The 24,860-nt window shown below is 38.3% G+C and overlaps 1 protein-coding gene, 1 long non-coding RNA gene and 2 other non-coding genes across 4 annotated transcripts in view; 3 read left to right on the plus strand and 1 right to left on the minus strand.

The window, feature by feature from the left end:
- PAK2 (p21 (RAC1) activated kinase 2) overlaps positions 1–9,169 on the plus strand; it is an 87,085-nt gene extending 77,916 nt beyond the window's left edge. The window contains exons 14-15 of the mRNA XM_028505285.1: positions 4,802–4,939; positions 5,366–9,169. Coding sequence (XP_028361086.1) covers positions 4,802–4,939; positions 5,366–5,452 — 225 coding nt within the window. The 3' untranslated portion in view covers positions 5,453–9,169. The remainder of the gene's footprint in view (positions 1–4,801; positions 4,940–5,365) is intronic.
- Positions 9,170–13,578: 4,409 nt separating this feature from the next.
- On the plus strand, positions 13,579–14,161 carry LOC118498916. The gene is made up of 2 exons (XR_004901407.1): positions 13,579–13,764; positions 14,031–14,161. It is a non-coding gene; the product is annotated as an uncharacterized LOC118498916 (long non-coding RNA).
- Positions 14,162–16,311: 2,150 nt separating this feature from the next.
- LOC114491195 lies at positions 16,312–16,413 on the minus strand. Its single transcript, XR_003684004.1, has one exon. It is a non-coding gene; the product is annotated as a U6 spliceosomal RNA (small nuclear RNA).
- Positions 16,414–24,099: 7,686 nt separating this feature from the next.
- On the plus strand, positions 24,100–24,162 carry LOC114491211. Its single transcript, XR_003684017.1, has one exon. It is a non-coding gene; the product is annotated as a U7 small nuclear RNA (small nuclear RNA).
- The last annotated feature ends 698 nt before the right edge of the window (positions 24,163–24,860 follow it).

Genomic DNA, 24,860 nt, shown 5'->3' on the forward strand with positions numbered 1-24,860 from the left:
AGAGAGAGATGACCGCAGGAGTTGGGCCTAAGCACCTGAAAAGATGAGGTTTGAACTCAGTTCTCCTGAATTGAAATAGGGAAGGGTATAGGTAGAGTGGGGGGTGGATGGGGTGGCAGGTAGAAGATCAGGAGATAACCTGTTAACATATTTTAGACTTGTTGAGATGCCTAAGAAGACATCCAAGTGGGTATATTGAATAGGCTGTTGGGTATGCAAGTCTGGGATCCAGGCTAGAAACATAAAATTGAGACTTATTATAAAGCTATGAGACTATAGAGGATCACCAGGTCTAGTGGGCATAGACAGACCATAGAGGAGATTCATCTTACATCCTGAGACATTCCATAACTAAGAGCTATGTGTCAGACTAGGATACTGAGAAGGTATGGCCAGAGAGGTAGATAAAACCAAATAAACATTTGCCCTGGAATCTACATCCAAAAAAAGTGATGGAAATATCAGCTTATCAGAAACTACAGTTAAGTCAGGTAAGATCCAAACTGAGACTTGAGCATTGGAGTTGGCCCTGTGTATGTAATTGGTGGAAACTTGGCAAATAGGAACTTCTGCTTCCTGCCAAGATGAAATAACAGGGACCAGGTTAACCCTTCTACTGGAATATATAAAACAGTGGTTTTCAAGACACTTGAGATCAGACTATGAAGAATAGTGATCTCTAAAAACAGGAAAGGCATGAGGTGAGCCCTACAATTGCTCCAGCTTAATGTCTTGGGAGTTTCCAGGCAATGCACAGGGAAGGACAATCCAGGTGGGGTGCAGGGACTCCTTGAGTTGAGGCCGTGGACACAAGAGTCTGGGGAGACCCAGGCAGCTGGAGTTCACAAGACACAGAGTGCAGGAGTGGAGAAACCTTTGCAGAGACAAGACTCAGGATTTGTGGAAGGTCCCCATTGAGCATTCAACAGAGATTGGCATACCTGTGTGAAGAATCTGTCCAGGGCCAGGATATATCCATCTGCTAAGATTGGAGAGAATGGGGACCTGCTGCTCACACAGGGCTGGGAATAGTGTCTATCTCTGCCAGCCCTAGTGAACCTTGTGATTGACAGGATGTTGAGTAGAGGACTTAAGAGTCTTGTCTCAGTGATAGGAAATAATTACCCCTAGACTGCATGCTGCTGTAGTGTCACAAATCTTAACAGATTTGTTAGGTCCCACCTAAAATCTGAAAAACAAGACCCAAAGGGATTTGTTCTAAAGTTCCAAAGTAACTGTGTCCCAAAACAAAGAAGAATATTTATAAGACTACAGGTATATACAGCACCCAAATATCCAAAGTTTACCAGGCAGGCAAAAGAGGAAAATTGCAACCTATAATAAGAAAAACTTACCCAGAACTGATGCAGATAAAAGCATTAGCACACAAGGACATGAAAACAATTTATATAACTGCATTCCAGTTGTTAAGTAGTAACATTTAGAATGTACATTTTTTAAAAATTAAATTTACAAACTAATATGAAATTGGATAAATGGCAGGTTATACAGTACAGGAAAAATGATTGATGATTTAGTAATAATCATAGACATAGTAATAGAAACTATCCAAAGGAAACATAGAGAGAGAAATGAAATTTTTTTTTTAAAGATTTTATTTATTTATTTTTAGAGAAGGAAGGGAGGGAGATAGAGAGAGAGAGAGAAACATCAGTGTGCAGTTGCTGGGGGTCATGGCCTGCAACCCAGGCATGTACCCTGACTGGGAATAGAACCTGCGACACTTTGGTTCGCAGCCCGCGCTCCATCCACGGAGCTACGCCAGCCAGGGCAGAAATGAAATTTTTAAAAAAGTAAAATAGATGCCCTGTATGGTGTGGCTCAGTAGATTGAGCACCAGCCTGTGAACCAGTCACAAAAATCTTCAAGAGGGCCCTGACTAATGTGGCTCAGTTGGTTGGGCGTCATCCCACAAACCAGAAAAACACCAATTTGATTCCTTAGGTTGCAGGTTTGATCCCCAGTCGGGGTTCATATGAAAGGCAACCGATAGATGTTGGTCTTTCACATTGATGTTTTTTCTCCCTCTCTTTATCCCTCCCTTCCCTTCTCTCTAAAATACATGCATAAATAAATATTTTTAAAAATCTTGTAGAGAACAAACTTAGGGCAATCAAATAATAGCTAAAATAATTATGGAATAAAGGTTTTGCTCCAAGCAATAAATCTAGATAAATATCTAAGTTCTTAGATAAGAAGTGGAAGAAGCCGGCACTGGCTGGCGTAGCTCAGTGGATTGAGTGCAGGCTGGGAACCAAAGTGTCCCAGGTTCGATTCCCAGCCAGGGTACATTCCTGGGTTGCAGGCCATAACCCCCAGCAACCGCACATTGATGTTTCTCTCTCTCTCTCTCTCCCTCTCCCTCCCTCCCTCCCTTCCCTCTCTAAAAATAAATGAATAAAATCTTTAAAAAAAAAAAAGAAGTGGAAGAAGCCTAAAAGTGGGCTCTTTCAATTGTTCTCATGTATTGTCTTTACTTCTGTCCCCCCTTCATTACAAATGCAGTGAAATCTGCCCTGGCTGGTGTGGCTCAGTGGACAAAGTGCCAGCCTGAAAACCACAGGGTCGCCGGTTCGATTCCCAGTGAGGGCATGTGCCTGGGTTGCAGGCCAGGTCCCCAGTAGGGGTCACACAAGAGGCAACCACACATTGATGTTTCCCTCTCTTTCTTCCTTCCCCTCTCTCAAAATGAAATCTTTTAAAAATACGAAATAGATAGCATCAGTGAACTGTGAGACAAATTCTAATACGTGTGCAATGAAATTTGAAAGAAAAAATCAGTCAACCAAGAATTGTACATCCAACAAATACCTTTTAAAAACTAAAGTGAAATAAAGATTTTTTTCAAACATACAAATGTTGAAAGAATTTTTCATCAGCAGATATACACTACAGGAAATATTAAAGGAAGCTTCTCAAATAGAAAATGGTAATATGGTTTCATATTAGAAAAGTAAGAACACTAGAAATAGTAACTAAATTGGTAAAATATATATGATTTTCTCTTTATATAAATATCTTTAAAATTTTTTAAAATAGATTTTATTTACTTACTTTTAGAGAGAGGGGAAAGGGGGGAGAAAGAGAGGAGGAGAGCGGTTGCCTCCCGAATACCCCCAGCCAGGGACCCAGCTGTAACCCAGGCATGTGCCCTGACCAGGAATAGAACCAGTGACCCTTTGGTTCTCAAGCTGGCGTTCAACCCACTGAACCACACCAGCCAGGGTGATAAAACTTTTTAAAAATCACAAAAAATTGATAAAACAGTTTCAATACAAATAATATTGGGGAAGAAAAGAACACGTATAAATAAAATGACAAACACATCAGGCTAAGGGGGAGAATCATAAGAATATTGTACTCTGTGTGAGGTGGCATAATGTGATGATGATGGTAATTGAAAGGTGTATGCTATGTAAACCCTTGAGCATTAAAATAATGACAGAGTTACATCTACTCAACCTGGGCTAAGACAGTAAAATGAACCTATAACACTGGCCTGTGCTGCCACTCCTGTGAACTCAGCACGGTGTGCAGTGGCCCGAGTGTGTTCCTGGTGCCTGGTGTGTAAATTCACAGACAAATATGAATGGGCAACAACAGAAAATGGTATTGGAACAGTGGGAATATGCAATTTTGCACAGGAAGCATTGGGAGATGTTGTTTACTGTAGTCTGCCTGATATTGGGACAAAATTCAACCAAAAAGATGAGTTTGTTGCTTTGAAAAGTGTGAAAGCTGCTAGTGAACTCTGTTCTCCTCTATCAGGGGAAGTAACTTAAATGAATATTAGATTTTTTTTTTTATTTCATTTCTAGAAATTTAAAGAAAATAATCAGAAGAGTACATAGAAAATAATACAAGGATTTTCCAAAGGTGATTGATTAAATTATGAAACATTCATATAATTAAAGACACTAGTCAATTCAACCATTAAAATAATTTTCTGGCTCTAATCAGTTGTCCGTAATGAAGAAGCTGGGGATATAGCTAGTTTTGGTTTTTGGGTTTTTCCTTTAAACTTTTTAAAAGAGGAGGTTTCAGTTCACAGCAAAATTGAGGGGAAGGCACAGATTTCCTGTATACCCACCTCCACGACACATGCATAGCCTCATTGTCGACATCCCTCACCAGAGCTTACATTTCTTAACAGTCAGTGAACCTGCATTGACACATCATTCTCACTTGGAGTCCGTAGTTTACGTTAGGGTTCCTGCTCCAGATAGTATACATTCTGTGGGTTTGGACAAATGTATAATGAATGACATGTGTCCCTCATTATAGTATACAGTGTATTCACTGTCCCAAAAATCCTCTGTTCTGCCTTTTCATCTCTAGCTACATAGATATAACTAGTTTTTTTTTAATGGTTTTAATAAATTACATTGTTTTGAAATGTGGTGTGACTTGAAAAAAGCTTGGGAAAGGTAAAGGGGATGCTATTATACATGTTAATGGTGGGATTGTGGTCATTTTCTTTATTCCTTTACATGTTACAGTTTTTTTATCATTATGTATTGCACATAACCTCTACCTTCCACTCCTGCCCCCACCCACCAAAAAAAAGATGAAGCTAATTTTTGAGAAAGAAGTTGGGGAAATGTAATGTCTAAAACAAAAGAAAAATATCTATCCAAGATGGGTAGAAAGAATCCTGACCTCACATTAGTGTTCTTGGTGACTGTCTTTACTGAAGTAAAAGGGCTACAAGTGTTATAAAGCACTCTCTCACTGTGCTGAGCTGCTACCTGAAGTATGTAACAGGTGTTCTTTTTTAAAGGCTTTGTACCTGATAGCGACTAATGGAACTCCAGAACTTCAGAACCCAGAGAAACTTTCACCAATATTTCGGGACTTCTTAAATCGATGTTTGGAGATGGATGTGGAGAAAAGGGGTTCGGCCAAAGAATTGTTACAGGTGAATTTGGAAATGATACTATTTTTGGAAAAAGTTGACTTCTTTGAATAACCAACAGAAAGTTGACATGATGTTATTAGTTACATTTCAATGCTCATTCATCAACAGAAGCATGGCAGTTGCCACAGTTTAGGATTTCATTTCCTGGGACTAACGTAACCATCATATTATAATAAGTATGTGAATTTTTGCATATTATCAGTTCTCAGACCAGTTCATTGCTGGCATGGGTATCTGGGTCATTTAACTGACATTTTATAAAGGAAGTGATGTATTGGTTATGCCAGTTTTATTCAAGTATTGAAATATGTGTTTATTAAATAAACCATAGCCCTTTAAAATGTTTGGGGCTTTAATTGAAAGGGAATATTTAGCTTCTAAATTGGTGACATTTATAAATTTATTTTTCTTTCCTCTTCCCGGCAGCATCCTTTCCTGAAACTGGCCAAACCATTATCTAGCTTGACACCACTGATTATGGCAGCTAAAGAAGCAATGAAGAGTAATCGTTAACATCGTTGCCATGGCCTCGTGTTCCTTTTCCATTTTCTAAAAGAAATATTTTAATATATGAAAATTATTACTCTTCCGGGTTTTAAGGAAATGGCCTGCACAACATGGAGGAAAAAAGCAAACAACTACTTCCTGAAGACAACCAAGAGAAAATTGCAAAACAGAATGACAACCTTCTATTGAATCCCTTCTTTAGGGTCCAAAAGGAATTGTGGAATGAATCACTAGCCTTCTTTCAGCAGACAGCCCAGCAGGGCCATTTATCATGCTTGAGATTTGCATTTTATTTTGCTGATTTCATTGTAATAGATTCCATTCATTGTCCCTTTTGGGGTATTTTCAGTACTTGAATGGTAGATTCGAGTTTTTCAGTTATTTGTCTCATCTGCTGGTCTTCTTTTCTCTCTGTAGCTTTCTTTTTTCTTGAATTGCTCCTTTTGAGTTGCTTTGAGAAATTTTTCTAAGGCCTAAATTTGAGGCAAGTTTGATAGAAATTATGTAACTCCTTATACTGGCAAAGGAGATTAATATGATTTAACTTTGTATAGAATTAGAACCAGCTGTTGTAATATTTCAGTTCAGAATTTGAACTGGGGGAAGGGAAGAAAAGTATGTGATTTTTACCTTTTTTAACAAATGTGAAAGTCAATTTTAGAAATATCATGGTAGTGAAGTGCTTGGCATTTGTTACATGTATAAAGAGAAGACTAATAATCTATATTTATAACTAAATCATTGAGACAGAAAAAGAATCCCATTGATTGTACATCTTTATAATTTTGTTTTCTTTTTGACTGTTTCCTCTTCAGATTTGGCTTCAGGATTTGTTCTTCCAACTTTTAGTGTCCCTACTTTCCTCTTCCCCTTTTTTCCCCCATCATTTTGGAAATAAGTTTCTGTATATGTTGTAATTTTAGTTTGTTTTTTAATTAACCCTCTCTCACCCTCCCCCCATAGTAAATAATATAATAACCATTGAATTTTCAGAATTAACTCTTTTTCCATTTAAAGGAGAAAATATTTGGAGCTAGTAGAGACAAAGTGAGAAAGACTTGAAACTTACTGAGCTCTCAGATAATTAGATGAGATCGTATTCATGAAAGAGACTTGTCAGTTACATGGAGATGCAGCTGCTGACCAGTAAACTGTAGAGATTTGTTAAAAACGTTGTACCTAAACCATTACCAATGTTTTACTGTCTGAGAACTGACAGTAGTTCTTGATAAATTTATGGATCATTTGAGATGTTGAGTTAGTTCATATTTTTTTCAAATAAGTAAATAATGTTTAGGTACAAAACTGGGGGAAAGGAAGAAAAATAAAATGTCCTTGTTGATAGCAATATTTTTTTTTTATTCTAAAGATTTTAAAAGGTCTGTGACCTGTAGCATTATTAGAGTCTCCCTCCCCCCACCTACATCCCCACTTCTGGTCTCTTCTTCCTCTCCTTTTCCACTCTCCTTATTTCTTTATTGTTTTGTATTTGGATGCAATATTGTCCTTTCTGACTGCCAAGAGCCACATAAAAGAGAAAAATCTGTGGTTTGATTTTGGAACATGGGAATGTTCCCACCATTCTCCTATTAATTTCATGCCTGCTTACCATCCTGTAATAGTACAGATCATGAATAAAAACAATTGTGATGTTTTGGAGTATATTGGAGGCGGGGAACTAATACAGTTTTATTTCCTATCATTCCAGTCATCTGTGTATAAGATATAGGTATAAGAATAGAAATGGCTGGTTTTTTATTGATAATGCAGGAAGTTTTTCACAGAAATGAGTAAAATAGTTAATGAAACTTTTATCTAGAGCACTTAATGGTCTCTTTTTTCAATTCGATTCTTGACTTCATGTTTCTCTGGATTATATTGGCCTCTATAGCTATTACTGAATTACAGGAACAAGCTGGTTTATTTCTGGTGGAAAGCCACATTGTCTCTTTGAATTCCAGATTTGAACATTCTTTGTAAATAATTTTCTGGATGAATTACGGTGAAGAAGGTGCTACCAGGGAAAACCAACTAGATGATAAAACTAGATGGTCATGACCACTCTAGCTAGCACCTCATGCATAAGTCACAAAGACCATATTCATTGAACTCAGTGCCAATGCCCCATTTGTATTCCTACAACTCAACAAAGGTCTTTCCAGTTTATAGAAGCAGTTTGGGGTTTGTATTTACAACTTTGGTTGGTTACCTGCATGTCCATTGCTGGCAACGGACTTTGTCATTAAAACCTGACTCCTAGGTTAAGGGAACTACACTGTGGTTTTATTCTTTACTTAATTGGATAAACTAACTTGTAATAGAAATTTTGGTTCTGAAATGGGTCATTTTAAAACAGAATAACCTTAAAAGCAGCACAGAATTGTGATATATTAGTTAATTTTAAATTAAAGTGCTTAGATCTTGCTGAAAGAAAAATTATATCTGAATCAAGGTTCATGTTTTTTAAATAACTGCTTTTTGTATTTACCCTTTTTGTCATCACTTTAGAATGAAAATTCCCATTGAAATCTAAAAGTTACCTTAGTCCTCTTGTATTATTAGGACAGTATTACTATAGTACTTATTTATTATATTTTAGACTCTAGCAGTCTTAAATTTTCCTTCTCCTTTTATTCCTTTTGCTGCTGTTAGGGACAGTTAAAACCGGGAAACCATGAAAATATTGAATATTTTATCCTACCTGGAATTGTAAACAAGTAGAGTGATTGTGTTAGCATCAGAAACTAAGGCTTACACAACTCTCTTCATGTGTTGAATGCCTGGCACACAATTCTCTTCCCTTTCACTTATAAATATTAAGCTGCTTATCTAGTTACCACCAGCCCTAAATGAACCTGTGCCTTTAATAAGCAATTTAAAACTACCTATGAGTATTTCTTTAAGGGCTCACATAAATGTGTTTGTTTAAATATACTGTATTCTAGCCAGAATAAGTCTAGATCTGATCAAGCAGTAGCTATCGTTAGAAATAAAAAATATGAGTACTTAAAGAATTTGCATCAGTTTTTTAATCTAAAATATTTTGAATATACTGAGATCCATATCTAGTAAAATGTCAAAAAATCAATTCTAAAATATAGCCAAAATCCAGATTAGTGCTCATTTTGGTTTTGTTTTTTTATAGTGGATTTTCATAGTAATATAAAAAGATTGTCTTCATTACTCCCATAACAGATATTTAAACAATCCAAATCCATTTTTTCGCAGTACATGTATATGCATGTGTATAAGAAAGGAAAAATATGCACAAATACATTTTTTTCTCAACATATTTGTTGACCACTTCAGCAAAGACACTGTGGTGGGTATTGTGGAAATTACAAAAGAGAATCCAACACTGGCCTGACCTTGAGAGAACTTAAGTCTTTCTCACTCACCATTCTAGAATGTCGCCAAATGAAAGGGAGAAAGAAAATGTGTCAAGCAAATTTTCATTCTTCTGTATTAAGCAGAGAATTATATTTGGAATTGAACATTTTTAGTAGGGATGTGTTTTATTTTGGGTTTGATTTTTTTTTTTATGTCGGTAGATAGAAATGTAATTAAGTGAAAGCAGCTTTTGTCTTCAAATTTTATATTGACTTATTTTTAATTTAATCCCTTTTAATTATTTAATTGTTACTTTGACATTAACTGCTGTATTTGATGACTTTGTTCAATAACTTTGTTCTTTCAGGGCTAGAAATAAACTTTTTATGTTCATTTTTCCCTTTCCTAAACTTCTTTAAGTTAGAATACCTTAAAAGAGTAAGTGTAATAAGTTTTCAAAGAACATTCTAGTATTTTTAAGGATAAATGTTTTTAAACATCTCATGGCACTATTTTGAATGTATTACAAAGCCCAAATTAGAAAGGTATCCAGAAATGTAGGGGTGGTAAGAATGAGCCTTCGCCCTTCCAAACCAGGTTCTGAGTAAACTTCTTAGAGATATTCTGGCTGTCAGACCCAGGAAAACACTTCTGACTTTTGATACCTCCAGTAATTTGGCCTGAAATTCTAATGCTTACCTGGCTGAAGAAATAAGCACCTTACTAGCATTTCTGTGTTAAATGCGCCAAGAAAACTTTAGAAGTGCAATACTTTGAGGCATCACTTCATTATACACATTTAAGTTCCAGTGTTGGATACCCTGACAGAGAACAGTTGCAGTGTAGTTTCACTATCAAAAACCAAAATTACACTTTTTTTTTTTTAGCATGGAGTTAGGGGTATCAGCAATGACTACTTAAAATGCATTTGTTATGAAGCTATTTAGTGCTATTATACTTGTATTTTTAGTGTTATAGCAAATACTTAAAATATTTGCCTAAGAAGTTACAAAAATGCATGTAAAAGATTGATTTTGTAAAGCACCATTTGTATGAGCTTAATGCATGCTTTACTACTACGTTGATATTTGTGGCATTGTTTTAAATTAAGAAATTACTTTTTATGCTAAATTATTTAACAAGTTTTATGTCTTGAAGAGCAGGAGTAGAGCAACACAGGGGAAAGACTTTTTAGGTCTAGTTATTTTAGTTTTTTAACCAAGTAATGTACATAGATTAAAAACTAATGCTAATCTTAAAGACTTGTAATGAACAGTGTGATATCCCAGTTTTAAACTTGCCTACTGCCAAATCCTGCTCCATAAAAGCATCTGTTTTTAATTCTGAGCTGTTCCTAGCATGCATTGATCTTCACCTTTCTAAATTATGTATTTATACAGGTATTTCTTGATGTTTCTAAATTTTACTTTAGTAACTTCCTGTTATGACAGGAATTTGGGTGCTATCATTACCCTCCCATTCTCCCATATATAGATCCCAGTTAAGAGAGATGGCAGGGTTTTTTTTATTTAATTTGTAGACAGTTTTTACCTCATGACTATGTGGGAGTGTTGTTCATTTGAGTCAAGTTACGGTTATATGTCATTTCTCTTATAATTCTTTGTTTTTCCTGTTACTAATTTTCTGGTCTTTTTGTTTCCTTTGAAAATTTCCATGTTCCTATCACTGAGCTTTCTCAAAATCACCACAAAATTCCAAAAGCCCTCTGAAAACTTATTTTCTATACAGTCTCAGATAATGAACCTCCTTTCGTGGAACTTGCCTAGAGCTGTGGTCTGGACTGGTGCTTTGTAGGCCTTCTGCCCTTCGGCATCTCAGACTTTACTTTTCTCCTGAGTTAGAGTCCTTTGTTTGCTGAACACCATACCTAATTGCTTGTTTATTCCCTCATTTTAGAGAAGAACATTTTTTACTAGCTTTCTGAGAAAAGGTTGATAGAGGTAAGATTTCCAAAAACTTGCACATCTGAAAATAGCTTATGTTTAAACTGATATACTACAGGATTTCAGGTTGGAAATCATTTTCCTTGAGAATTTTGATGCCACTGCTTCATTGTCTTTTAATCTGCCATTTCTGATAACACCTTTGTGTGTAACCATTTTTCTGCTTCAGGAGATTTTCTTCAGAAATTTTACCATGGAATGCCTTGGTGAAGGTGTGTGTTTTAATTAGCTTTGGGGAGTTGGCAGGCTCTCTTGGTCAGACTCATTTTCCTTCATTTCTGGGAAATTCTTGTATTTCTATAATAATTGCCACATTCCACCCCCCCACCCCCTGTCTTGTCTTTCTGGAATTGCAGCATTGATCTTCCATTTTTCTTTCTCTCCTGATTTCCATCTCTTTACCTTTGGTTTTTAACTTTCTGAGAGAATTTCCTTGATTTGACCTCTGAGCTTTTCCTTTTTACCTCATTTTTTAACATAATGTCAAGTATCACATTTTTAAAAAGATTTTATAGAGTGGAAGAGAGGCAGAAAGAGAGGGAGAGAAACATCGATGTATGAGAGATACATTGATCAGTTGCTTTGCACACCCCCAACTGGGGACCTCGTTTGCAACCCAGGCATGTGCCCTGACTGGGAATTGAACTGGTGACCTTTTGGTTTACAGGCTGGCACTCAAGTCCACTGAGCCACAACAACCAGGGCTCAAGTATCACATTTTTAATTTCCAAAAGCTCATTCTTGTTTTCTGGTCTTCCTTCTTTTAGCCTTCTGTCTTACTCCGCAAATTCAGTATCTTTCCTGAGGTATTTTAAGAGTTTTTCCTGGTCAGTTCAGGCCAAATGGTTTAAATAAAATAAATGTATTTCTCATAGTTCTGGAGGTGCAGAAGTCCAAGATCAAAATGCCGACAAGATAGGCTTCATTCTGCCACCATCTTGTTATACGCTTACAGGCTGCCTTCTTTATATGCATGCAAAGTGAAAGCAGTATCTCTGGGGCCTCAAAAGGACACCAACCTTGCATCATGAAGCCCCACCCTCATTACCACCCAAAGGCCCCATCTTCAATTTCCAATACAGTGGGGATTGGGACTTCAGCCTATAAATTTGGAGAGATTCAAACATTGAAGCCACATATAGGTCTTTTTTTCAAGGTTTTTGGGTTTGTTTGTTTTTTTTTTTCAGTCTCAAACTATTTTCCCTGGGTTCTTTTTATTTGTTTTTAACTCTCATGTAAAGTTGGGGGGTGTTTTGTGGGGTTGTTGTTGTTGTTGTTGTTTGTGGGGTTTTTTTGGCAGATGTCTGGCGAATACTTACAGATTAATGCTGTTCTGTAACAACACTGTAACAACACAACTCTGGCACTGCACTAAACATGCTAACTCATTTACATATTAATTTTTCTCAGATCTCAGCTGGATTCTTGGTGCTATTCACCAGTCATTCATTTTGCTCCTAGGACATTTTTTCCTCTCCTTCCTGCAGGCTCTCTCTGATGACTCCCAACTCTTTTATTCTACCATCTCAACACTTTGTAATACCCTAGTGCCAGAATTTTCTGGGTTTGTTCTTTGTCTTCTTCCTTTGTCTCATTGGTGGTTCATCTCAGCAGTGAACCGCACCAAAGATCTGTTCTCTGTCTTTCACCACTTCCCCCATCCTCAGGCCACTCTCACTTATCCAGGCTTGTCTGTCCCTCAGCAAAAACATGTTTACATATTTTCCTTTTAGACTAACTTCCTTTGACTTAACTAAGCTTCTGGAGAGAGATCCAAGTTACTGTTTTTCCATTAGCATATTGTATCTGTCCTCAACATGTCATTGAAATTCTGCTTATCAAAATCACCAGTGACTGCTAAATTTCTAGGAGATTCTCAAAACATCAAAAAGATTACTCCCTCAGCTGTTAACCAGTGTCTTCACTGCTGTTTCTGAGAATTTCTAAGATTCCTTGTGAAATACAGGACATTTATTCCTAGCTTTTTCATTTTGTTTTTTAATCCTCATCCAAGGATATGTTTACAGGTACTAGAATAAGGGGGAAACACATCAATGTGAGAAATACTGATCGGTTGCCTCCAGTATGCCTGCCTGCCAGGGACCAAGCCCCCATCCCAGGTATCTGCCCTTACTGAGAATCAGACCCACAACCTTGTAGTGTATGAATGACACTCCAACCAACTGAGCCACGCGGTCAGAGTATATTCCTAGCCTTTTAAAAAATGCTATGACCAGGCATTTATTTCAGGCCAGGATAGGTTCAGAATATGATGTAGTGATGTGGGTGTCGATTTGGTAAGCTTTTAGTCATTAGGATTCTGTTCTCACCTTTGAATATACAATAATGCAAGCAGCTCTTTGTGAACTTAGCAATTAGAGTAATGACAAAAGAAAAATTCTTTATTAAGTTTCTTCACAATTTGTAATGTACATTGAATAACAGATTTGCCTTCCTGATAATTTTGTTTAGTCTCAAAAAAGTATTTTCAGTCCTTGAGCTTATTATTGGGACACCCAAAGAAGAAAGGCTTATCTAGGAATGTGCTAAGTATCAGAGAAAGCTAGCTCAGCCTTAGAATCTTGGTCACTGATTAAGAGTTGATACCTGTGTTGGTACCTGTGTCCTTTTTTTTTTTTTTTTTTTTTTTTTTTTAAGATTTTATTTATTTTTTAGAGAGGGAAGGGAGAGAGAAAGAGAGAAAGAAACCAATGTGCAGTTGCTGGGGGCCATGGCCTGCAACCCAGGCATGTGCCCTGACTGGGAATCAAACCTGCGACACTTTGGTTCTCAGCCTGCGCTCAATCCACTGAGCTATGCCAGCCAGGGCCAACCTGTGTCTTTTTTAAAAAGAGATTTTTATCACCTGAATAATCCTGATTATAATTGCTGTACCTATACATCTTTGTGTTAGGGAAAGAAACTAAAAATATTGTATTCATAGAAAAATATGTTCAGTAAATTAGTGATAGGTAAATATCACTAATTTTATATATCCTTTATATGTACCTTTGTAACCCAAGGGTTAATTAGGTAATTTTTTTTTTAAAGAAATCCAGGAATGATCATAAATCTTTTTTTTTTTTTTAAGATTTTATTTATTTATTTTTAGAGAGGGGAGGGAGGGAGGGAGGGAGAGAAGAGAGAGAGAGAGAGAAACATCAATGTGCAGTTGCTGGGGGTTATGGCCTGCAACCCAGGAATGTACCCTGGCTGGGAATCGAACCTGGGACACTTTGGTTCCCAGCCCACGCTCAATCCACTGAGCTACGCCAGCCAGGGCTAATTAGGTAATTTTTAAAGGAACAGCACTAATGTGAATATATAATTTGTTAACTTGTTAAGAGATAACCTATCACATTATCCTATATCAACCAATACCAGTACCAGTTTGTGTTGTGTAGCAGGTGAAGACGTCTTGTCCTAGTTGTGTTGCCTTTTTCTTTGTAAATTTTTTTTTGTGTTTACTTTTAGAAAGGGGGGAAGGGAGTGAAAAAGAGAAGGAAAGAAACATCAATGTGTGAGACATACATTGATCAGTTGACTCTTGCACACCCCCAACTGGGGACCTGGTCCATAACCCAAGCATGTGCCCTGACTGGGAATAGATCTTGTGACCTTAGGGCCTCAATCCTTTTTTCTTTTTTAACAAAAATAGAACACCCTGACTGGTGTGGCTCAGTGGATTCAGCGTTGACCTTAATCCACTGGGATTAAGGTCACCAGTTCTATTCCTAGTCAGGAAACATGTTTGGGTTGCTGGCCCACGTCTCCAGTAGGGGGTGCACAAGAAAGGCAACTACACTTCCTCTCTCCCTTCATTCCTTTCTCTAAAGTAAATTTAATTTTTTTTTTTTAGAATTTTATTTGTTTTCAGAGAAGGATGGGAGGGAGGGAGAGAGAAACATCAATGTGCGGTTGCTGGGAGTCATGTCCTGCAACCCAGGCATGTACCCTGATTGGGAATCGAACCTGTGACACTTTGGTTCGCAGCCCATGCTCAATCCACTGAGCTACGCCAGCCAGGGCAAATATCTCAACGGTTTTTGTTTGTTTTAAGATTTTGTTTGTTTATTTTTAGAGAGGGAAGGGAGGGAGAAAGAGAGAGAGAGAAACATCAGTGTGTGGTTGCTGGGGGCTGTGGCCTGACTGGGAATCGAACCTGCGACATTGGTTCGCAGCCCACGCTCAATCCATTGAGCTATGTCAGCCAGGGCTAAAAAATTTTTAAAACCAGAATGAAATAGCTTGCCACATTACTGTCTTTCCTTCTTAGATCTGTACGTATACACAGCATCATGAAAGTATTGCCAAAAATGTTTTCTTGATTTCTTAATGAATTACTTCACTTTGACTTTCATATTTAAAAACAGAAATGCACCATTTTCAAAAACTATTTGATCTGGCCCATAGGGTTAAGGAATGTTGAACCCTATGATTCTGATTCACATTGCTTTATTGTCATTAAAGTCTTTAAGGAGTTTTGTAGTTGAAACTAGAAGACATTTTAATCACATTCAGGATACTTTTCAAGTTTTGCTGCTAATAATTTTGTTGAAGAACTTTGTTTTTCAATAAACTAAAAAAAAAAAAAGCCTCACCCACAAGAGTTTCTATAAGACATTGTCACTATTTTGACCACACTTTTCCATGGTGATATGAGAAGTGTTTAAATATTTGATCACATCTCTTGTTCACCTTTAGATCTTTTGGGCTATGCTCTGAGACTAAGGCACCAATGAAAAATAAGTTTTGGCTGTGGGCTGGGATATATAGATCAGCCACTTCCAACAACTTTTCCACTTCTGTTCATCTATGCATACTTACTGCTGATACGCTCCACTGTGTGCCTCCTGTGTCCTGTTTCAGTATTTGTTTGTTTGTTTTTTAATGATGAAGTACCGCTGACCTAAGGTATTATCTCAAGTACTTCTTGCTGCACATACCTCCATCAGTAAGCACTGCAAGACTACTTTATTAAAGCTTTTTTTTTCTTTTTGCCTTGTTTCATCCTATAGTCAGTTTGAACCTGGGAGTTTCTTCTAAATAAACACAAGGTATATTAATTTAAAATTTTGCTGCCAGTGTGAAGGCCAGTTATGCTTTTAGTAATTTACTATCCCAATAGAATGTGCACTTAAAAATTCTTTGTGAATTGGTTGTTTTTGTTTCTTTTATGAGGGGTGATGATAAAAGAGCCTTCATCATAGGGTTTTATCAGGGTCAAATTAATTTCACATAAAATGTTTAGAATGATGGCAGCACATGGTAAGTATTTGAAAAATGTGATCTATCATTACTTTTATTGTTTACCACATCCATTGGACAGTCCTTTACAATAATGCAGTAGCAGATGGGGAGCTGAGAATGCTGCACAGAACTATTTGCCCTTTTCCCCACCTCTTCTAAAAACTGTATGCGTAAAATCATATGAGGACATACATTGCAAGTACTATACAAAGAAGGCCCCAATATATTCTTGTTTGGTAACATGAAGTTGCATGTTTTATTTTACAGTTTTGCATATCATGCCTAACTCAAAATATGAGACATTGCATTTGATTTTATTTTTTAAATATGGAATGCTTTACAGACCCATGTATCATCCTTGCACAGGGGCCACACTAATCTCTGTATCATTCCAAGTTCAGTATATGTGCACCACTGTTGTAGTTTAGGTAGTCATTTTCCTGAAGGGGATTTAAAAAGAAAAATATACTTTGGGTATTGGTTTAAGTCTAACGGCAATTAACAGGTGCCCAAGAGAGACTAACCAAATGGGACTTTATTTAAAGTCAAAAAGGAGTCCAGTGTAGTCTTGGGTTGTCATGAGCTCTGTATTTTCACTATTGTTCTTAGCACAGACACCTGTATCATCTTGCCTGTTGAGACACAGATGCAAAAAGGCTATTCCACCTCCAGCCTCATGTTTAGGTGTCTGGAAGAAGGGAGAATGATGAAAAGGCAAAGAGAAAGACAGGAAGGAGTAATACCTACATCAAGAAAGTAAGTTTTCCCAGAAACCCTTAAATTCTGTCCCATTGGTCAGAATTATAATTTGGCGTCCCCCACACCCAAGACAAAATCAGATTTGGTAAAAATGGGAGATGGGTGTATTCCATAACTGACCACCATAGCTTGCATGTGAGTAGGGAACCTCTTCACATGGCGTGGAATTGTAGCTCAGCCTCCATGTGGAAAACCAGTGGGGAGCAAATGGCACGCAGGGCCACACCCACAGATAGGTTCTCCCGTGGGGAACCAGGCCTGCATTGTATCCAGACTGCTATGAGACTTGGTTTTGCTAAAACTCCCTCACCCTGAATTGAGGTAGCAAGAGCTTACTGTAACTTCCTAAAATCTGAGCTAAACCTCCCAAGTGTGGAGTGTGACAGGTTCAACCACTTTCTCTCCTGATCTGCAACATCCTTCCCTTTGAAGTAATTAACAGCATTCTTTCCTTTGTTATCTTTAAAAGGCAGTCCCCTGCAATGAACCTGTGCATAGTAAATGAGGACTACTCTCCATGTAATATACCCAGAGAAGCATTGAAAGGCTGGCCAGGCAGGGACTGGGTTCTCTGGCCCTCTCGCCTTCTCTCTCAGAGACTGGTCATCCCATCCCTTTTTCTCCACAGGACTTCTGTTGTCTATGTGTATTTGTTCACGAGCAGCCACAGCATAAACAAATCCTGCCAGCCAGGATCCGCCACATGTAAGAACTGCACAATCTCAAACTTTTTATAGCTCTTCCCACGTCTTCATTTGGGCTGTTATTACAGACTGTCATAAACTGAGTGGCTTGTAAAAAACAAGAAATTTAATTTTCACAGTATCAAGGCTACAAAGGCCAAGATCAAGAAGCTGGCAAGATTTGGTGTCTGGTGAGGGCCTGCTCCTGGCTCGCAGACTGCTGCTGTGTTCGTTCTCACTTGGCAGATGGGCAAAGGCGCTCTCGGGGCCTCTTACAAGGGCACCCTGTTGACCTAAACATCCCTCAAAGGCTCCACCTCTTCATACTATCACATTGGAGTTAGGTCTAGACATAAGAATATTGAGGGGTACAAAAACATCTTTGATATTGTATCATAAGGGTTAATGTGCCCACTTTTAGATGAGAGGGAAAAGGCCAGGGAAATTAATTGGCTTAATGTTACCCAGCTAGAAGTTCACCTTTCTGTTGTTACTCATCAGCTGGTCTGACTGGAAACAATTTTGTAGACTTCTAGGCCTCTAGCTGAAAAGGAATGTTTATATAGCTAATGAAAACAAATACAATTTATAGTTGAAGTTTTGCAATTAGTAATCCATCAGGGGAAGAGGCCATAGTACCTGCTATAAAAACTTGAAGGAGTGATTGATTTACTCTAACAGGAGGCAGCCACCTAGAGCAGGAACAGAAATTCACTGGCCCAGAGCAAAAGGTCTGGTAGCTTTTCCTCACCCCAGTTCCATCTCAGGGACGCTGTTGCCAGTAACGGTCTCAGAGATCCTGGCATAGATGAAAAAGATCCAATTCTTGCTACTACGCCACCGTACTCAGGTTTACACCACCATCTTTGAAGAATTTAGATGAAACATTCTGCTTAGAAATGGCTCTTCTTGAGTCAGAGTTGGTATCACCAAAGCCATATTCTTATGAGGAGAAAACGGATAGGTATCTTCCCAACTTCCAAATGCTCCAGAAAGCCCATCTTCCTATAATCATTTTTAGTCTACAATTTTCAAGAATGTAAGTAATACAAGAATACATTACCTCAAAAAAGTACATTTTTTTTAAGTTTCAACATTACAGATAAGACTCCTCATAGAGACAGAGCAGGGTAACAGCTAAGGGAGAGAGGGAGGGATTGAGGAAAAAGGACTCATGAACAACAGCAGTGTGGTGATTGCAGGAGATGGGGGAGAATAAGAGGACTAAATAGTAATGGGGGAAAAATACAATAAAATTTTTGTTAAAAAAAGGGCTCCTCAATCCAAGTCACTTTCCCAAAAGAAAACTTGACTTCCTCTGCATTAAACCAGATATTGACAGTTCTTGAAAGATGTGTGGAAGTAAGAAACATCCAGACCTATAGAGAATTTTATGAGTTTATTTGAGCCAAACTGACATGAACGAAGCAAGACCTCAAATGCTCCAGAGAATTTTTGCAGGGTTTTTTTTGTTTGTTTTTGGGGTTTTTTTGTATATTTGAAATGAAGGAGGGAATATAAGGAAGATTATATGAAGGTGGGCAGAAGCAAGGTGGGGACTTGATTACAGAACAGCTAACATTATGTGGTCTCTTGAGAGGTTTTCATTTCCCAGGGGTCTGAGAAAGATTATTCCTGACATTTCAAAGGTGTGTTGGCCTAGATGAACAAGAACAATCATAGGGTTTGCTTAAGGCAAAAATAAACTTAACTTCCAGCCAAGGTGGAAGTGTAGGTAGATACACTTTGCCTCCTCACACAACCAAAAGAAGGACAACAAATTTAAAAAAAAAAAAAAAAAACAGAACTGCCAGAAAATTGAACTGTATGGAAGTCTGATAACCAGGGAGTTAAAGAAGAAATACTTATCCAGACTGGTGGGAGGCGTGGAGACATGAGGCAGTGGCCGAGAGGACGTGCAGCAAGGCGGCGGTGGCCAGAGGACAGGGCAGTCCCACATTTGCAGGCAGATAAACCCAGAGGAACAACTGTAAAGTGAGACGGCCCATACAAGCCAAGGTTCCAGTGCAGGGAACTAAAACCTCAAAATGACAGCTGTGGAAACCTGTGAGGGTTGCAGCAGTGGGAAAATGAGTCTCACAGGAGAGTTTGTTGGAGAGACCCACAGGGTCCTAGAACATTCACAAACCCACTCACTTGGGAATCAGCACCAGAAGGGCCCAATTTGCTTCTGGGGGGGGGAGGGGAGTGACTGAAATCCGGCAGACAGCTGAGCAAGCAGCATTGTTTACTCTTGGACCCCTTCCCCACATATAGCAGCACAACACAGCAACGTGGTTTGCCCGCCCTGGCAAATACCTAAGGCTCTGTCTGCCCTTTACATCGTAACAGGTGTGCAGAGACAAAGAAATATGGCCCAAATGAAAGAATGAATCAAAGCTTCAAAAATAGAACTAAGCAACAAGGAGACAGCCAACCTATGAGATGCAGAGTTCAAAACACTGGTAATCAGGATGCTCACAGAAATGGCTGAGTATGGTCGCAAAACAGGAAAAAGTGAAGGCTATGCAGAATAAAATAAAGAAATACATACAGGGAATGAACAGTAAAGGGAAGGAAACTGGACTCAATGACTTGAACCAGAAGGAAGAAGTAAACATTCAACCAAAACAGAATGAAGAATTCAAAAAAATGAGGAGAAGCTTAGGAACCTCCAGGACAACTTTAAACATTCCAATATCCAAGTCATAGGGGTGTCAGAAGGAGAACAACAGCAAGAAATTGAAAACTTACTTGAACAAATAATGAAGGAGAACTTCCCCAATCTGACAAAGGAAATAGACTTTCGGCAAGTCCAGGAAGCCCAGAGAATCCCAAAGAAGTTGGACCCAGGAAGCACACACCAACACACATCGTAACTACTTTACCCAAGATTAAAGGTAAGGAGAGAATTTTAAAAGCAGCAAGAGGAAAGGAGACAGTTACTTACTAAGGAATGCCCATAAGACTATCAGTTGATTTCTCAAAAGAAACCTTGCAGGCAAGAAAGGGCTGGAAAGAGGTATTCAAAGTCATGAAAGGCAAGGACCTGCATCCAAGATTACTCTATCCAGCAAAGCTATCATTTAGAATGGAAGGGCAAGCCCTGGCTGGCATAGTTCAGTGGATTGAGTGCAGGCTGCGAACCAAAGTGTCACAGCTTCAATTCCCAGCCAGGGTACATGCCTGGGTTGCAGGCCATAACCCCCAACAACCGCAAATTAATGTTTCTCTCTCTCTATCTCCCTCCCTTCCCGCTCTAAAAATAAATAAAATCTTAAAAAAAAAAAAAAAAAAAGAATGGAAGGGCAGATAAAGTGCTTCCCAGATAAGGTCAAGTTAAAGGAGTTCATCATCACCAAGCCCTTATTATATGAAATGTTAGAGGGACTTATCTAAGAAAAAGATAAAAATTATGAACAGTAAAATGACAACAAACTCACAACTATCAAAACAAAAACAAACTAAACTAGAACAGGAACAGAATCACAGGAATGAAGATCACATGGAGGGTTATCAGCAGGGAAGGGGAGGAGGGGAATGGGGGAAAGGTACAGGGAAAAGTAGCATAAATGGTAGGTAGAAAATAGGGGGAGGTTACGAATAGTATAGGAAATGGAGAAGCCAAAGAACTTATATGTATAACCCATGGACATGAACTAAGGTGGGGGAATGTTGGTGGGAGGGTGGGTACAGGGCGAGAGGATTAAAGGGGAGAAAAATCTGGGACAACTGTAAGAGCATAATAAAATAAAAATAAATTTAAGAAATTAAGCATTTTATAGGCCTGGGGGTGATTATCCACTATAACCTGCTCAGTCAATAATTTACTGTCAGATCACCTGTAAGGTTACTTTTGGTCAGGTTTATTACAGAGCCCTTTTTCATTCACAGGTGCAATAAGTTTATTTTTGTTTTCCTCTCTTCTGAACCATTTTATGGGACTAGTTCTTCCCTATTTCCTAAGTAAGATTTAAAGCAAAGTCCCAGGCAGTTCTACTCACAAGCTCTATAAATATTCAAGGAAAAGAATTCCAAACCTGCACGAACTATCTTAGAATGCAGAAAACAATCTCCAAATTCTATCGTGAGAATAGCATAACTGATACCAAAACACTGTGAAAAGGAAAATTATACGGTGGTATCATTCATGAAAAATCAAATCTAGCAATGTATAAAAAAGATAGTGCACCCCAATCAACTAGGGTTATACGAAATTTACAAAATTTAAAATGTAATTGATCAAATTAATATATTAAATGAGCATCTCAATAGATGAAGCATTTAGTAAAAGTCAACTCATAATTTTAAAAATATGTATTTTAGCAAGTAAGGGTTGAGCTTCATTAATCCAATTAAATATGTATCAAAAGCTTGTAGCAAGGAGACATACTCTGGTGAAGCATAGAAAGTATTCTTTTGAAGATCAGAACAAAACAAGGGTACCCATTTTATTGACTTTGATTTAAATTTGAAGCTGAATATCCTAGTTAGTGCACTAAGAAAAAATATGTAAGAATTAGAAAGTAAGATACAAAAAAAAACTTGTTACTTGCTGATAAGGTTGAGAACATAGGAGACCTATAAGAATATATGGTAAATTGTAAGAATAAGAAATTTAGCCAGTTTGCTGTATACAACACTAATGTGTAAAAGTCAATTATATTGGTAAACACTAGCAACAAATACAGAATATAATCTTAAAAATCTACCACTTATAATAGGTCAAAATATAAAGTACCTAGAAATAAGTTAATGGCAAAAAAAAGTATAGGAGTTGCATGTAGGAAATATGAAGATTTTATTGAAAGATTTCAAATTTAAATTGGGAACTGTGTTATAGATAGTATAGTTTCAATTGTTGTGTGTGTTGTAAATAAAATTTAAAGTGTAAAACAATTTAACTTGACCCAGATTAATGAAACATTAAAGTCAGAAATATATAGTCCCCTAATTTTGGTATAAGGAGGCACTTCCTGGAAGCCAGGAAGTTGACAGGGGAACTCAAGACTTAAAGATTTTAGCTGTAGTTATAAATAGGCTTAAGTGTTAATGCCTGTGGAAAGCTGGGGTTTTTTTTGTCCCCCCCCCCCCCAGGGAGTGGACAAGCAATTCAACCTTTGTGCCTGAGGAGGTCTGCAAGCATCTCTTGAGTCATTGTGTTCCAGAGAGGGAATATCCACTGTGCAAATAAAGAAATACCAGGAAAATCAATGTGTAACTGCAACTCTTATCTAATTAACCTTTTTTTCGAAACACCTTGCCCATCCTTTACTTCTTCTTATGAAAAGGAGGAGGAGAAGGAGAAGAAAAAGTCAGTTTGAGATGTTAAGATGGATTTTAGGGTACATAATCCACTGTCTTCTCAGATCTCCAGCATCTGAATAAAGTGCCCATAAAGATTCAATCCTTGCGTCTACTTATTGGTTCTGGTAGTGACGCAGAATGAATGCCAACTTTTCAAGTTTCACAGTGAACTCAAGAGTTAAAGATTTTAGCCTCGGTCATAGTTGAGTGGTGCAAGTGACTAATTCATGCGGAAAGCTTTTACTCCAGGAACTGGAATGTATGACCAAGTGACTGCTGGTCAACAAGCTATTCAACCTTTGTGCCCCAGAGGGTCTGCAAGCCATTGAGTTCCAGAGAGCAAGCTCAGGATGCAGATATAAAGAATTGTCGGTCAACAGATAAATAAGTAGGAGGAAAATGCCACTGGACTGCAACTCTAACCCAATTAACCTTTTTTCCAAACCCCTTACTCACCCTTTCTTCTCCTTATAAAAAGGTCACCTTGAAATGAAAGGTCAAGATGGTTTTTATGGTACATAACCCCATCTTCTCAGATTGCCAGCCCCTGAATAAAGCACCCATAAAGATTCGATCCTTGTCTCTACTTATTGGTCCTTGCAGTGACAAGCAGCATAAACACCTACTTTTCTGGTTTCAGTGAGTTGTATACTAATCTAAAACCTTTGGATTATAGTTTCTGTTTGTGCCATTCAGTCAACAAGGAACATACCTATCTGTTTTCTAGTCCTAGTTCTTTGGATTTCTACAGAGCCACTTCTCCTTGTTAGCTTCTAATCATTCTGCCAGTCAAGAAAATTAATTAGCCACCGTCTCCACTCTGTCATCATTCTCTAATACCAACACAGCCTCTACATCCCCTAGCTCCAGCTGAATTAGAAACAGGGCAAGTTAGGCCTCTATACCATGGCTGCTACCAAGCAGTTTGCCTGCAAATCGACCAGTGTAAAGCACCTAGGAAGCAACTGGCTTCCAAAGCTGCCTGCAGGCATGCACCCTCTACTGAAGGGGTAAAGAACCTCATCATTACAGGCCTGATACCATGGCATCCTGAAATTAGGCATTATCAAAAGTCTGCTAAAATTCTGATTTGCAAACTTCCCTTCCAGTGCCTTGTATAAGATATTGTTCAGGACTTCAAAACAGACCTGCCATTCCAGAGTGTAGTGATTCGTGCTTTGCAGGAGGCAAGTGAGGCTTATCTGGTTGGCCTTTTGGAGACACCAGCCTGTGTGCTGTCCATTCCAAGTGTGTAGCAACCTTGCCAAAAGACATTGGGTAGCATGCCACATATTTGGAGAACATGCTTGTGAATCCTGTATGATGAGAAACATTTCATTCTTTTTAAAAATTCTCTTCTTAATGCTTACAGCTCTTTTTGAATTTGTCTAATAGATCTTCCAGTCTTTACCAGAAGACCCCCCCCCCCAAAAAGAGAAAAAATTCTCTTCTTCCTGTTATTTGTGGTTCTACGTGATAGATTTCCACCTCCCCCACCCCCGATGGAATCAAAAGGTACGTGAGCCTATGATTGCAGGTGAAAAATAGTGTTATAGAACAGACCTGGTGCGGGGTGGGGGGGTAAGTGATATACTTTTACCAAAAGGACCCCCCTTTTTCTCCATGGGTCCCCCCCCCCCACTGTACTAGGCTCACTTTGCCCGCCACCAGAGTAAAGACATCTCTCAATGCCAGAGATTGGTGAAAAGGAAAGGAATTATTTATTTAAAGGTTATACAGATTCACACCCTGGCTGGTGTGGATCAGTGGCTTGAATGCTGGACTGTGAAGCAAAGGGTTGCTAGTTTGATTCCCAGTCAGGGCACGTGCCTGGGTTGCAGGCCATGTCCCTGGTGTGGGGCATGGGAGAGGCAACTACACATTGACATTTCCCTCTCTTTCTCCTTCCCTTCCCCTTTCTCTAAAAATAAATAAATAAAATCTTTTAAAAAAAAGTTATACAGACTTAGAGTAATGACTTAATGTCTTCGTTAAAATACTAAAGTCCTTTAGAATACCCACAGATGCACACCATCCTTCCTTCTCCCTCTGCCCAGTCTGGGGTACCATATCTCAGGAAAAGAAGTAGAAGCTTATGATTCAGGCTCCTGGCACCATCAG

This window comes from Phyllostomus discolor, chromosome 2 (genome assembly GCF_004126475.2).
Source record: "Phyllostomus discolor isolate MPI-MPIP mPhyDis1 chromosome 2, mPhyDis1.pri.v3, whole genome shotgun sequence".
In the NCBI taxonomy this organism is placed as follows: domain Eukaryota; kingdom Metazoa; phylum Chordata; class Mammalia; order Chiroptera; family Phyllostomidae; genus Phyllostomus; species Phyllostomus discolor.